Source organism: Micromesistius poutassou (assembly GCF_964030765.1).
Source record: "Micromesistius poutassou genome assembly, chromosome: 1".
NCBI classification, from domain to species: domain Eukaryota; kingdom Metazoa; phylum Chordata; class Actinopteri; order Gadiformes; family Gadidae; genus Micromesistius; species Micromesistius poutassou.
Window position 1 is genome coordinate 3,114,941 of NC_140271.1, and position 15,458 is coordinate 3,130,398.

At 46.6% G+C, this 15,458-nt stretch overlaps 1 protein-coding gene across 1 annotated transcript in view; it reads left to right on the forward strand.

Annotated features, from left to right (window-relative positions):
- ints1 (integrator complex subunit 1) overlaps nt 1-15,458 on the forward strand; it is a 30,867-nt gene that overhangs the window by 3,248 nt on the left and 12,161 nt on the right. The window contains exons 8-31 of the mRNA XM_084482242.1: nt 373-559; nt 1,855-2,000; nt 2,193-2,334; nt 2,952-3,128; nt 3,491-3,599; nt 3,749-3,869; nt 3,971-4,048; nt 4,420-4,577; nt 4,802-4,898; nt 5,004-5,095; nt 5,601-5,661; nt 5,760-5,957; nt 6,293-6,422; nt 7,229-7,408; nt 7,835-7,984; nt 8,513-8,692; nt 9,416-9,520; nt 9,835-10,002; nt 10,480-10,591; nt 10,884-11,189; nt 11,782-11,880; nt 13,756-13,880; nt 14,343-14,597; nt 15,173-15,332. Of these exons, the coding sequence (XP_084338368.1) occupies nt 373-559; nt 1,855-2,000; nt 2,193-2,334; nt 2,952-3,128; nt 3,491-3,599; nt 3,749-3,869; nt 3,971-4,048; nt 4,420-4,577; nt 4,802-4,898; nt 5,004-5,095; nt 5,601-5,661; nt 5,760-5,957; nt 6,293-6,422; nt 7,229-7,408; nt 7,835-7,984; nt 8,513-8,692; nt 9,416-9,520; nt 9,835-10,002; nt 10,480-10,591; nt 10,884-11,189; nt 11,782-11,880; nt 13,756-13,880; nt 14,343-14,597; nt 15,173-15,332 (3,536 nt within the window). The remainder of the gene's footprint in view (nt 1-372; nt 560-1,854; nt 2,001-2,192; nt 2,335-2,951; nt 3,129-3,490; nt 3,600-3,748; nt 3,870-3,970; nt 4,049-4,419; nt 4,578-4,801; nt 4,899-5,003; nt 5,096-5,600; nt 5,662-5,759; nt 5,958-6,292; nt 6,423-7,228; nt 7,409-7,834; nt 7,985-8,512; nt 8,693-9,415; nt 9,521-9,834; nt 10,003-10,479; nt 10,592-10,883; nt 11,190-11,781; nt 11,881-13,755; nt 13,881-14,342; nt 14,598-15,172; nt 15,333-15,458) is intronic.

Genomic DNA, 15,458 nt, shown 5'->3' on the forward strand with positions numbered 1-15,458 from the left:
ATTTATTTTCACACTATCAGTAAACATACTTTTACATTTTGATTTGAGTGTCAGCTGCGTTCACCAATTGGCTCCTCGTAATATATATCTTCTCGATATATATCCTATTGCCATTTTATTTATTTTCACTTTTGTCCAACGTGACCTGCAGTTGACACTAATATTCGCTGCACTCACTGCATGTGGTTAGCCGTGCTGCACAAAGACGCCTACACATACCGCTGCACACAATGGGACTCAAACCAAGAGGGCCTTTCGGTTCGGCCAAGTCGATTAACCCCAGCCATGACACTGGCCAATCCCATTACGGCACCAATCAGAGAATAACCCCCCCCCCCCCCCGCCCCTCGCTCCTCCTATGCGTGGCCGTAGGTACGAGGAGCTGGCGGAGAGCGTGGAGGACTACGTGCTGGACGTACTGAGGGACCAGCTCAACCGCAGGCAGCCCATGGACAACGTGTCGCGTAACCTCCTGCGGCTGCTCACCGCCACCTGCGGCTTCAAGGAGGCCCGCCTCATGGCCGTCCAGAGGCTGGAGATGTGGCTACAGAACCCCAAGGTACCGCCTCTCGGTTTCCCCCTCCACAGAGGCATGGATTACAGGAGGGGCGTCCAAAGTCTTAAAGGGCCAGTGTGTCGCGTTGTAGTGGTGTCTGGGAGAACGGGCTTGTCTGAAATTGAGTAGAATATTCGTCAGTACGTTTTAATAGGTGTTTTAATCCTATGAAAATATGCATTTTTGTTTTTTTGTGTTCAATCTGCAACCACACTAGCCTGATGCATCAGCCGCTTACTTCATTACATTTCATATAGCGTCTGAACACGAGCCGTAGAGATTCGTTTGCTTCCGGGAGGCGGTTGCTTCCGTTTGCTTCGACTAATCGCTGCTGCTTGGCGGTGACGTATGCTATGCGTTTATTTATTTCCGTTTATTATGTCCTGGTCATCACTAACGCCAAGCTGGCCTGCTGTTACACCCAGTATCCCTGCCTCCTTAATCTGGTCTTCTATCAGGGCAAGCAGGGGGGACACAACGATGACAATAGGGTTAGCATTAGCGTTTGGCTTGCATAATGTCTTCGCCACTAACGGGGCCAGCTGGTAAATTAAACTTTTCCCAAACCCGGTAGGAATTAGTCCAAAAACGTCTTTGCCCTCCAAAAAATTCGTCAAACATGCTTCTTGTTCTGGCTTTAAGTCTTCAATATCCGGAATAGTTTCAAGCACAGAGCGTATAGCTTCGCCGACATCCATCTCGTCAACTGTTTACCGCAGCTTGGGAACTACACCGGTATTTCAGTTTGGGCGCTTCAGTTCGACGTCATCGCCCGTCATCGCCCGTCATCGCCACATCTGCTCGCTGATTGGTCCGTCCGCTCTGGCGGACGGAGCAAACCGAAACGCATTGCTAGTTCCCTGACTATATGGTTGAGGCAAATTAAATTTGCCGGAACCAGTAGGCGGCGCTAGCCTGGCTACAACCACACTGCTAGATGCCACAAAATCCTACTCACTGCACCTTTTAATAGAACATTCTCAAAGGGTTAAATTATGTGTTCATATTTGTGAAAGCGATTTCAGACTGTACTGAAAAACGTTATAGACACTGGATATAACTACTTGTCACCTTCCAATCACACTAATGATGGATGATGGATATTATTTTCTAAAAATACACATTTTCAAATGTCTGCAGTCTCTAGACAAAAGGCCTAACCCCTTCATGTATAAAGTTGTAAAATGTGTACATTTATGACTTTGGATTGAAGCATCTGACCAACTGGTCAGAACAGAATACAAACAGCATTGGTCAGAGAACAACAGCAACATAGTAATCCACCTGTGGCTCCCCAGCTGAACCGCCCAGCGCAGGACCTCCTCATGTCCATGTGCATGAACTGCAACACGCACGGCTCAGACGACATGGAGGTGATCTCCGTCCTCATCAAGATCCGCCTGAAGCCCAAAGTGCTCCTCAACCACTACATGCTCTGCGTCAGGTCTGTCCTTTCACGTTGCGTTTCCCCCGATGCGCCCCTCAGTACACAGTCCCGTTTGAATGTCTTTTTGATCTGTGATCTAACCACAGCTTTTTCACTCTCTCACTCAAACACACACACACACACACACACACACACACACACACACACACACACACACACACACACACACACACACACACCCCCCCCCAGGGAGCTGCTGAACGCGCACAAAGACAACCTGGGCACCATGGTGAAGCTGGTGATCTTCAACGAGCTGTCCAACGCCCGCAACCCCAACAACATGCAGACGCTGCACACCCTGCTGCAGCACAGCCCCGAGCAGGCCCCCAAGGTGACGGCCCGGCGCCCCGCCTTCCCTCTCATTTTCATTTTCTCCGGACAGCCCCTTAATCCCTGTTAGGCTCAAAGGGCTCCGCTGGCTGCATTATAGGGCACCCCTCTAAACCTGACCTCCCAGAGGGAAAGGATAGATTCCCTTCATTATCAAGGAAGACAGCTAGAGAAGGAACGCTCAAAGAAGAAGATCCCTTCTCCCACAAATGGTGGTGGGAGTGGACGGGTGCCATAATGGGTGCCATAATGGGCATACACATAATGGTAGCATCACAAGCAACACATAGCTTTTTTAATAGCTGATTAGTGATGTCAATGGCAGAGGACCCCTGTTTTACCGCCAGATGTGATGTGAGGAATTATCCATTACAATATATATTAAAATCGACCCCATAACGACAAGTGACCGTGGCCACCCAGATGATTGATAGACAGAGAAACCTACCAGCCTGGTGGATTTAACCAAATGATGCTGGGCTGCTGATCCAGCTGCTCTATCCGGGGTGGGACACTCCCATGTATGAACATCAGCATCGAGGGGATTTTTAACCACCAAATTACAAAAAAAAGACTGTTGGAATGACTCTCATTTTTGGGTTCTTCTCCGCCCTCCAGTTCCTGGCCATGGTGTTCCAGGACCTGCTGACCAACAAGGACGACTACCTGCGTGCCTCGCGGGCCCTGCTCCGCGAGATCATCAAGCAGACCAAGCACGAGATCAACTTCCAGCCCTTCTGCCTGGGCCTGATGCAGGAGCGCAAGGAGACCACCTACACCGAGATGGAGTTCAAGGTGAGTTCTTCTTCTGCAATGGTCCCATGTCGATGAAAAAGGGAACCAAACCCCCCGGACCACGCCTTTTGAAAAGTAAATAAATAAAACATACAGGTTCTGTGATTCAGGGGGGTTGCCCGCTCCCCTGTAAACGGCCCGTCGACTTACTTTCACTTTCGATAAGCATATAAACCAATATAAACCAATGAGCGATTTTGCAGAGATTATCCACGCAGTAGCATGTTTTTAACCTATAGGGGGAGTCTTCTTGTGGTGTGGTTCTCCTTTGAAAGCCTGTCGGATGCTGGCGTGGTGGTGTGTAGGGATTCCAACACAATCTACAATCTACCCTACAAACACTCTCCCTCCTCCACCCACAGGAACGTTTTGTAATCCAGGTGACCGACCTGCTCACGGTCTCCATGATGCTCGGCATCACCGCCCAGGTGAAGGAGGCGGGCATCGCGTGGGACAAAGGCGAGAAGAAAAGTGAGTGATTCGTTCTTCACCAGCCGCCCCCCCCCCCCCCCCCCCCTGAGCAGCGCAGCCTTGATTTGTCCCTTCTGTAGCTTTTGTCCCTGGAAAAATAGTCCAATCTCAGTCTTTTGTGACATCAGACTCTTTGGGGGTGTTTCCAGATCTGGAGACCCTGCGGTCCTTTCAGAACCAAATCGCCGCCATCCAACGCGACGCCGTGTGGTGGCTTCACACCGTGGTGCCCTCCATCAGTAAAGTGGGCGCCAAGGACTACGTGCACTGGTGGGCCACGAGTACATTGAAACGTTCCCGGTGCCAAGGCGTGTAGCTTGGGTCAACTACAGCCGGTTATTAATCGTCTGCCGTCTCTCCCACACGCTCAGCCTCCACAAGGTGCTGTTCACAGAGCAGCCCGAGACGTATTACAAGTGGGACAACTGGCCGCCCGAGAGCGACAGAAAGTGAGCCTTTCCTATTTTTACATTGGGTCGCCCCCCCGGCACTGAGGTGTAGAATTGGGGAATATGAAATGTAACCATGTCAATGATGAATGATTCATTCATATATTAATACTAAGTACACAGTTCTTGATGGTTCATTAATACTATATACTTGCCTAATCCGAAGTCAGCTCCTTATGTGGAACAGCTGATATATTTGTGTAATATTGTATTTGTATTTTGTATGTGAAGGAGTACAATTGATTCGCTGGACGATCAGGTTGCAATTCTGATCAGAAAATGTCATTTATTTAATTCATATGACTGTATGATGTATGAACAACTGCCCTATGTCTGCTATGAACCATTACCCATTTCTCTCCCCCCTCCAGCTTCTTCCTGCGGCTGTGCTCTGAGGTCCCTCTGCTGGAGGACACCCTGATGCGCATCGTGGTGATCGGCCTGTCCCGGGACCTGTCCTTGGGGCCCGCCGACGCCATGGAGCTGGCAGACCACCTGGTGAAGAGAGCCGCCGGGGCCCAGTCCGATGGTATGTGGCGGTCCACTTCTCATGTTTTTCAGTTTTTTTTTGTAATCTGAGAGAGAGAGAGAGAGAGACTCTTAGGGTTTGAGAGACGGCTGTTGCCTTGCATGGATGGCGTTGGTGTAGAAATGTGTGTAAGAATGGGTGACTTATCTAAAGTCTGATTTCTTAGCCTAGTGTTGCTGATGCTCCTCTTAATCACAGAGCCATATGCTCCGCCTCTCCTCCAGATCTGGATGTTTTGAGGGTGGAGAGGATCCAGCTGATCGATGCAGTGCTGAACCTCTGCACCTACCACCACCCAGAGAACATCGTGATGCCTGCCGGGTAACACTCCATTCCCTTCGTTGATGTCCTTTCATGCTCCTGTGAATACCTGTTTGGATTTGTCATGGTCATTCATAACAATGCTTTTTTTTTTTAACTTTCAAGGTATCAACCACCAAATCTGGCAATATCCGCGCTCTACTGGAAGGCATGGCTGCTGTTGCTCGTGGTGGCTGCATTCAATCCGCAGAAAATAGGTATTCATCTTTCATTCATTCGGCTTTATTTTTTATGTTTATTTATTTTCTTCTATAGCACATCAGAACAAAACAGAAAGACAAAAATCGAACCCATCTAATATCCAGCCAATATCCAACCACCATGCAACCACATCGAGTACATAATAACATTGAAACGTGTGAAGACACTATATGTTCTTAGCTTCCGGAGTTACAAAGCTAGCGTAATGTAAAGATCACAAAATGCACAGTGGGAGTAATATGTCTAACAAAGTTTACTGAAACAAAGAACACACTAGAATTACTAGAGTAGTTACTAAGGTACAAAATAAATTCAATACAAAAGTCGGCACCCAAAACAAAAAACGCATCCCTGAGGCAATCCGTTTTCCAAAATAAAACATTGATTTGAATCCATCAATCCATGTCATTTTCGTACATCAAATCTGATCGTAGACGGATCACAGATTCCCCCCTTACAAATATCCACCCCCACATTGTACCATCTCTTCTCCTCCTCCAGGCTTGGCTGCCTGGGACGGCTACCCCACGCTGAAGATGCTCATGGAGATGGTGATGACCAAGTGAGTACGACGAATCTAGATCCCCCCCCCCATCATGTCAGAGGCCCCTTCATCCCTCTCCCATCCCCTGACCCTCTGCTCTCCGCGCCTCCCGGCAGCAACTACTCCTTCCCGCCGTGCACGGTGGCCGACGAGGACACCAAGACGGAGATGATCAGCCGGGAGCTGCAGACCTCCCAGCGGGAGAGGCAGGAGATCCTGGCCTTCGAGAGCCACCTGGCGGCCGCCTCCACCAAGCAGACCATCACGGAGAGCAACAGCCTGCTGCTGTCCCAGCTCACCACCCTGGACCCCCAGTAAGAGACACTGGGCTGGGGGGCAGTATGACCATGTGATTGGATCAATGTTATACGTATCTGTATAATGTGTATACTGTTGTCAGTGTATGTGTACCAGAGGTTATCAGCGTTATGATAAGAATGAACTTGAATTAGAAACGGAACTTAAAAACATGACTTATGTTATAGGCAGAACTTAAAAACATGACGCAAGTCAAAAACAACTTAAAACATGACGCAAGGTAAATGCAAAACTTTTTGTTGTTTTTAATTTAAGTTATAGACAGTACTTAAAAACATGACTTCTTTGACATTTATTCATATTGTTTTGTGTGTGTTTTTCTTCTCTCCAGGGGCCCCCCTCGCCGGCCCCCTCCCTCGGTCCAGGAGCAGATAAAGACCCTGAACACGTCTCTCCGCCTGGGCCACCTGCTCTGCCGCAGCCGGAACCCAGACTTCCTGCTCAACATCATCCAGAGACAGGTACCCTGACTCTTCTATTTAACGCAAACCAGCCGGCTCCAAGCTGACTGGTTGTCTAAGGCTCTGTCCCAATTCTCCCCCTTCCCCTAGATTTGAGCCCTAACCCTAGATTTTGCGCGTTCCCGCGAAGGGGTAGGGTGTCCCAATACTTAGGGGAGCAAGGGGGAGTGCTGTTTTTCCCTTAAAATCAACCCTTGAACGCTAGCCAGCTCGGGAGCAGACCTGCAGCTAAGGGCACTCGAAGCAAGTGTTCTTGTTAAGGGGAGAGAAATGGGACTGGGCCTAACTGTAGGCATACCTGAGCAAGAGGCCTATCCACCTACCTGCTCCTGTTCAATCACTTGAACTAAGTCACACTTGATCAAAATGTCAGTTAAATAATGAATGAATGACTTGGATGTGATGTACTTTTAGAATGGGCTGACATTTCAGACACCGTACTGCTTAACTGCATCACGTGTCACGTGTACAAGGTCTATGAATTGAATCTCAATTAGACTTTCCTGGTAAAATAAAGGTTAAAAAACTGTTATGAATGCACTTTTTTCCAACACTGATACTGGAAAAAAAACAACAACAAAGAAATCGGATGCAATAATGGTCATCTGAACCTGGTGGTTAGACCTGTTAGAATCTTCTGAGGAGATAATTTCACCCTGCTGATCTGTTAGAAGAAGAAGAAAGTAAGAAATATTAATCTGTGAAAGACGACAAATAGAAGGAGGTGTGGTCCAACGTAGCGGTGAACTATGCACTCGGGTAGGACTTTAAACCGGTCTCTCTCCATTGGGGGGGCTCCTCCACAGGCCTCCTCCCAGTCCATGCCCTGGCTGGCCGACCTGGTCCAGTCCAGCGAGGGGTCCTTGGACGTGCTGCCCGTGCAGTGCCTGTGCGAGTTCCTCCTCCACGACGCCGCCGACGACAACTTCCCCACGGAGGACGAGGATGAGGCCGAGAGCAAGGAGCAGAGGGCCAAGAAGAGACAAGTATGTTACCCTAGTCTGCATCGTTCGTCGGTTATCTTTGTGTTTTTCATTTGTTTATTCGTTTTAGTAATGGTGTTGATTATTATATATGATTATCATACATGATATATATGATTTATATATTTTAAAGATTTTTTTGAAATTACAGAATAAATGTCGATTTTTATTGTAACTGATTATATACGACAGGGTTTCATCAAAACAATCGTGAAATTCATGATTTGCTGTGCTTTTCCAAATGAATAGTATTCTCTCTACATAAATTCTATCTCAAATATTACTTATGGCATCTGGAAATCATCTTTTTTGTATAGCATACTTGCGAATCTCTGTGAAATAAAAGCCCCTTCATGTCTGCGAGGGGACAGAATTGTGCTGTTAAGTTCTCTTCAGAATAAAAGTCCCCTCTCTCGTCCTTCCCCACAGAGGCAGCAGAAGCAGAGGCAGCTCCTGGGCCGCCTGCAGGACCTGCTGCTGGGGCCCAAGGCGGACGAGCAGACCACCTGTGAGGTGCTGGACTACTTCCTGCGCCGCCTCAGCTCCTCCCAGGTGGCCTCGCGGGTCCTGGCCATGAAGGTTTGTTTGAGTCTTTAAGGCTCACACACTTTTTATCCAAAGCTTCTTACAAGTGGGGCTAAGAACATTAGAAGCATTTTGGAGGAACAATGAATGTATAGCATATTCTTCATATTCTTTTTTTTTTTTTTATATATATATACTTTATTTAGTTTTTTCTTTGTCCCTTCCCACTCCTCCCCAACCCCTCCAAGGTTAACACACATACAATCATATGAGCATACATACATACAATTCATTCTATATTCTCTTAATGTAAAAGCTAATTTCGATTGTAATACTTTCTGGACAGAGTCCAAAGTAGCTTAAGGAATCAGAAAGACAAGATTAGGCCATTAATAATATATTTAAATGAATTCATGTATTTATTAGTGTTTTCTAAGTGTTTTTTAAGTCTTTAAGTGCATCCCCAGAAAAGGTACTGTACAGTAACCAAGAAGCATCCCCTTCACAATAAAAGCGGGTACCTTCAGACCTCTCACAACCAAACCACCTCGTGACCACATCCTGACGTCATTTCCTGCGCAGGGTCTGTCGCTGGTCCTGGGCGAGGGGGGTCTGCGGGACGGCGAGGAGCGCGACCAGCCCATGGAGGAGGACTCTGCGGACGCCGAGCTCCTGCCCGGGTACCAGTGGCTCCTGCAGGACCTCCCCAAGCTGCCTCTGTTTGACAGCGTCCGCGGCATGACGTCCACAGCGCTGCAGCAGGTTGGTAATCAACACCTCCACGCACGCGCACACACACACACGCACACGCACACACACACACTCACTCACTCACTCACTCACTCACTCACTCACTCACTCACACTCTTTCCTTATTAAAGGGAAAACCATAATCAGGGTATTTTGGCGTCATCCGTCAAATTTTGTGCCACCTTCAGTTTCGGCTCTTGCTTAATACTCTTGACGGGTGGTTTCTGCTAACAAGCGTTGCACTCGACGGGATTCTGACAGTTGTATCTGCAATTGCGGCATAACGGAAGTGATGGCACTGTGTCTTAATGAGCACAGTGCTCCGGGAAAGAGCTGCAAATTGGCATTTGAAGGCACGGTACACATGCACGTGGGTGCATGGTCAGGATGGATCCACCTCATTTGGAAACACCCGGATAATCCATTATTTTTATGAGTGGCAGACCAAATACTCTCACCCCTCACCACACAACACTAACTAGGCTGTAACCCTAATATTTTAATCTTACATTTTACTCAACTCAAGAATCAACACAAGAATCATATGCCAAGATTTCACATTACAAAAAGCTGAACAAAAATGTACAGGATACAAAAATCTAAAAGATATATATACTGTATATACAAAACCAAAATACAAAAATGAAAAATATAAAATGGGGTAGAACGACGAGGCACATGATGCCAACCTAACCATTTCTTATGCTTGCCTGACGTCATAATGTCGTTCTCCAGGCCATCCACATGGAGACGGATCCACAGACCATCAGCGCCTACCTCATCTACCTTTCCCAGCATGCACCAGTGGAGGAGCAGGCCGCACACAACGACTTGGCTCTGGTGAGAGATACCATAATATAAGCTTGTACTTACGTCATCTAAGACTGGAAATGCAGGTGTCACAGCGTAATGTATGGGACATTGATGGAAATTTAAAAACAGGAACATTTTAATAGTTTTGATTTGCACTATTCAGAATAATTTTGCACAATTTTGATATTTTTTATGGTAAATATTACTCATTTTATTTGATGTAATTTTATCCTTACAGAGGCAATTTCGCCTCCTCTGTTTGTCTGGTGCATACTGTATTTTGGAAATGACGATAAAGCTGACTTTGACTCACACACAAAACCGTGTGTGGCTCTCTGCAGGACGTGGCGCGGCTGATTGTGGAGCGCTCCACCATCATGAACAGCCTGTTCTCCAAGCACTCCTGCAGGCCCGAGTCGGACGCCGTGCTGTCGGCCTTCCTCATGATCTTCTCCTCCTACATCCGCCGCATGCGCAAGACCAAGGAGGGGGAGGACCTGTACAGCTGGGTGAGCCACCGGCTTGATCTTGAACTTAAATTTTTTTTTTATTATATATATTTTTTATTTATTGGTTTATTTCAGGGACATTGCACACTCATCAACAGTCAAACTGTAAGTGAGCATAAAGAGGCTAGTTTACATCCGTTGTCCCCGGCCAGATATTCAAAAGGCAACCTAAAATTACAGAAATAAAATGAATGTATAAAGAAAGAACAACAACAACAAAAAACAACATAGGTGACTCAGAAGATACAGTAACACATAGTAAGAACGAATTGACAGACAATGGCAAACAGACATTTAAATAAGCAGACAATAAAACACAGCGTACGTAAAACATTATAGGAAAGTGCACAAAACAGTAGATTAGAACAGGAAAGAGGGGCCGTAACGTCTTACCCTCTTAAAAAAACAACAACTTAGTATTTAAGTTTTTGTATTTATTCAGTAATGTTTGAAACTTTTTTTTTTTTTATTTTCCAGTCCGAGTCCCAGGACCAGGTGTTCCTGCGCTGGACTACAGGGGAGACCGCCACCATGCACATCCTGGTGGTCCACGCCATGGTCATCCTGCTGACCCTGGGACCACCCAAAGGTACAGTGGACTCACGTTTACATTGAGTCATTTTAGCAGTCTTTTTAGTGGAGTCTTTTATCCAAAGCCACTTACAACTGAGGCTGAGAACGCTCAAAACATACAAACTGAAAAATACAATAACACAAATACTGAGTGGTTTTAAAACTCATTTAAATGTGCCGAGTGTGAAGTAGCCTTAGGAATCAGAAAAATAAGCTTAGTCGTAAAACGATCACGAACACTCTTCGTCGACGAACAAACTCGATCCTACCACTCATGTCTCCTCCTCCCCCCCCCCCCTGCACCCCAGGCGAGAGCGACTTCTACGCCCTGCTGGACATCTGGTTCCCCGACAAGAAGCCCCTCCCCACCGCCTTCCTGGTGGACACGTCGGAGGAGGCGCTGCTGCTGCCCGACTGGCTGAAGCTGCGCATGATCCGCTCTGAGGTGGCGCGGCTGGTGGACGCGGCGCTGCAGGACCTGGAGCCCCAGCAGCTGCTGCTGTTCGTGCAGTCCTTCGGCATCCCCGTGTCCAGCATGAGCAAGCTGCTGCAGTACCTGGACCAGGCCGTGTCCCACGACCCGCAGACGCTGGAGCAGAACATCATGGACAAGCGTGAGTGGGCCTTGTGTCACCTTTTTTCACGTTACCTTCTTCTTTTCTTTTATCGTGAAATGTTCATTATGTGTCTGAGATAATGTGTCAGTATGTTTGTCTGTCTCTAATGTCTGGTGAGCCAAAGAAAAATGTCCACCTTGGCGGACATTGAAGATTTATTCTATTCTATTCTATTACTTTTATTTTATCGTTGGAACATTTGTTGAGGGCTTGAGCAAAGTCTCGCAGGAGAGATTTATAGGATTTCTTGTCGCTTCATCAAGCTATCTGTTGATTTGGTGTTTGGGTTTGGCGGGTTTGACTCATTGGATACTGGCAATTTCCCATCACAACTTAGCGAGGCAGAATATGCTTGCTTGTCTGACGAGCAATCAAAATAAAATGCATTATAAAATAAATTATAATTAATACAAACGGAAAGCTACTTAATCGATCGACTTCAATGATGTCATCGACTCATTTCAGCACCACATTTTTGTTCTTGTACAAAGAGAAAGTACTTGTACTTTTTCACATTTGTATTTGTATGTATTCATATGCACACATCCAACCCCCTGTAATATGAATATGTGTGCGTCCCTGCCTCCAGACTACATGGCCCACCTGGTGGAGGTGCAGCATGAGCGAGGAGCCAGCGGGGGGCACACTTTCCACAGCCTGCTCAGCGCCTCCCTCGCCCCACGCCGAGGTCAGTGCTCACAGTCCCTCTTTGGTTCACGACGTTATTAACACATTCAATGAAATCACAAATGTATCGGTCGTCTAGTTGTCAGTGGTGAGTTTGACTCCCGGCCGAAAAAGGTTTTGGGTTTGAAAGTCAGCCAACTACCTGGAGGCATCCACTGCGCAACAGGCCTCAACCTTAATTGCATCTAAACAGGACTGCAGAGTCGCTCACCAGCTTCCACCAGAGACTCAAGACTCACTAGAGACACTAGCTGCTTTCACATATGACCTCCGTCTTTTCTCCGCATTTGTGGAGCAGGAGGTTCGACCGTGAGGGTCATTCACACTTATTCACACTTGATGCCCGATATGCGGAGATCAGTGTCAGTAGAATCTCCGGCTGCTTAAGGGGGGCAGGCTTGCAAGGGGCGGCATATGACGTAGGGTCGCAAGAGGCGGGATCGGGTTTGTTTTGGTTTGACCGCAGACAGCGCGCAGGCAAAACGGGCAGAACTCATCGCGATCATGTTAAATGTTGCTGCAGCGATGCATATATTCCGTTGCATCCAAAACATCCGCATCGATCAATGAAAGATTGGAGCATGAGTTACAGACAAATAGAAGAAACGACGAACAAGAAAGGCGTCGCGAACGACTGCGTTACCGGAGGAAGAGAGCATCTTTTTTGGCTTCATTTCACATCTAACAAACACTGGGACAAATGTAGTTATGTGTTTAACTGAGAAAACAGGGAGTGGAAGGACGGGACCCTATAATGTTCAACAGTTTTACAGTTCAACTGTTGTCAATAATAATTGTTACGAGAGTAGCGCATGTGTGTGCGCGAGAATGGCAGTGTGTGTGTGAGTGAGTGGACGAGCGAGGAGAGCAAGCGGTAGCGTGTGTCAGTTTAGTGAGGTAATGAACGAGTCCGGTTGTGTTTGTGCAAACGTGTAGGCCCTACTGTAAAGTTAGTGAAACTAAGAATAAAGTACACAGCCTGTCAATAATCGGTGGCCGCTTCATTCTGATCATATTCAAACCTATAAGCAGACCCACTGCTGGTCAAAGTGAAGGGTGTTACTCCCGAGAGAATCGACGGAGTGGAACGTCGCTTCTGTGCTCCTCGACTATGGTCTGGGAGCCGACAGCAGGAAAGGTGCAACATAATAATAAAATATTTTTTTAAACCATTCAGCGAACAAAAGGCAATAGGCTGATTATCGATTAGGGTGCGGGTGCCACTCAATGACATGCAAACGTAGACCGAAGCGCCATCAACACGCCCACTCAACTGGTGTGAAATGCCGACATCCTACTTCACATATAAGGTAATTAGCATTTCCTCTGGAGAACATACTACCTCGGGGGTAGTATTTTTTCAGGATGTCCAACGTCAGGATATGTCATTCACATATACGGCACCTCCGTAGAATAGACGGAGAACAGACGGATGCACGTCCATATGTGAAAGCAGCTACTGCCCCTTCTCTGCCCTTACTCTCCTCAAAAACATCCCTCTTACACACTTATTGTATGTTGTACGTCCTGGCACTTAAAAACATAGTACTAAAAAAATAGTAATAGTACTAATTGTGTAGCATCTTATCCCAGCTATCTTGTTGTCTATGGGGAATGGGTGAACCTAGCAATTAAATGCTGAGCACACTTTTTATGAATATCTTTACTGTACAAACAGCGTTTGTCTTTGTCTTTTTCTTCTGAAAAATACTTATTGTAAGTTGCTTTGGATAAAAGCATCTGCTAATTGCCCTAAATGTACATGTACATGTATCTGAATGTCATGTAAGGATTGGATTCTAGCTAAAGGACATGAACATGTTGTTCTGTGCATTGTTGCTCTGTTGTTTTATACATATAAACCATACATACACAGATTCTACTGATGGGGGAAAGGCCAAGGTGACTGTGGAAACTCCCCAGAGTTCAGCAAAGATACGAACAGCCAATCAGATGGCCGTCATCGAACCTACGGATGACCTCACCAGCCTACTTCTGCAGGTAGGGCCGTCTGCATTAGGTTGTGCTTCAGGGAGATGGTGTCCTTGACGGTTAATTGATCAGTAATCAGAAATCAGTGAAACTACTGTTTTTTTATTATTTTAAATCATTAATTTAATGACTTAATAATTACTTCTTTATTGTTAAAAGTGCAGGCCAATATAATTAACCAAGTAGCACCAATTTCAATAATACCCAGGGCTTTTAAAGTGGTAATTTAAATGATCAAGAATCCCAATCTGTCCTATTTAGATGAGGCTCAAGGGTAAACACCAGGGAGTGCGAATCAAAGTTAAAGTTAGAATGCATAATGTCGTATGATGTGTGAGATCAACATGAATGTTCAAAGGATTTTTTTTTCCTTTTCTAAATTGATAGTCTAATCCGACGCCCTCCTCCCACCTGCGTTCTGTTTGTAGTGTTTTTTGGGGCTGATTTATTCTCCCCCACGTCCCTCCCCAGATCTTCCCGCTGAAGGCGGACCCCCGCTGGCCGGGCCCCCCTCCCAGCCAGCTGTCCCTGGCCCTTCAGCAGGCCCTGGCCAAGGAGCTGATGAGGGCCAAGCAGGGCCTGGTCCAGCCCGCCGGCCTCGCCTCCAGCCTCCTGCAGGCCATGGCGGCGCTGCTCGGCTCCGCCCACGCCGGCCCGGTCGTGGTGGCCATGCACCGCAGCCACGCCCTCTCGTGCCCGCTGATGCGCCAGCTTCACCTCTACCAGGTAGGGAAGGATCGTCAATACATGATGATAAACGGTAGCAACCACAGTTAATACATGATGATAAACAGTAGTAACCACAGTTAATGCATGATGATAAACAGTAACAACCACAGTTAATGCATGATGATAAACAGTAGCAACCACAGTTAATACATGATGATAAACAGTAGCAACCACAGTTAATACATGGTAATATAGACTGCTGTGGTTTCATGTTTCTACATCCGATTAAGATCCCGGGGACATTGTTTGTGTAAAAATAACTCTGCTCAAGATTATAGATCATGGAATGAGTAAATAAGTCGAATAAGTACAAATTATACAACACAAAAGTGTGATAGGGCAATACAAATATAGTGAAAAAACAATGTATCAGCAAATTCAATATAATTAGCGTACTAAAATACACATACACAGGAGAATATACATAAAGTATGCATATCAATAAAATTAACTATAACTATAAAGTGGCGCATGAGATATTGACATAAACTACATGAATTGGGTACGTTTTTTGGCATAATGTGATTCCGAGTTAAACTAATTGAAATCTCTCCCCCCCCCCCCCCCACCAGCGTCTGGTGACCCAGGACGGGGCGTTCTCCTCTCTGTTCCTCAAGGTGGTGGTGGAGATGCTCACCTGGCTGGAGAACCCTGCGGTGGAGACGGGGCCCCTGAAGAGCCTCCTCAAGTCCTTTGCCGGGCAGTACTCGCACAAACACCGGCTCACCGACGGTGAGCAACGCTCCTCGCACTGTTAGTCGTATCGCTCGCTAGTTGTTACCAAGGGAGCAAGTTATCCAGCAGGTTAACTATTAAGTAAATTTAGTTATTTAGGAAGAACACTAGCTAGCTCGTCAG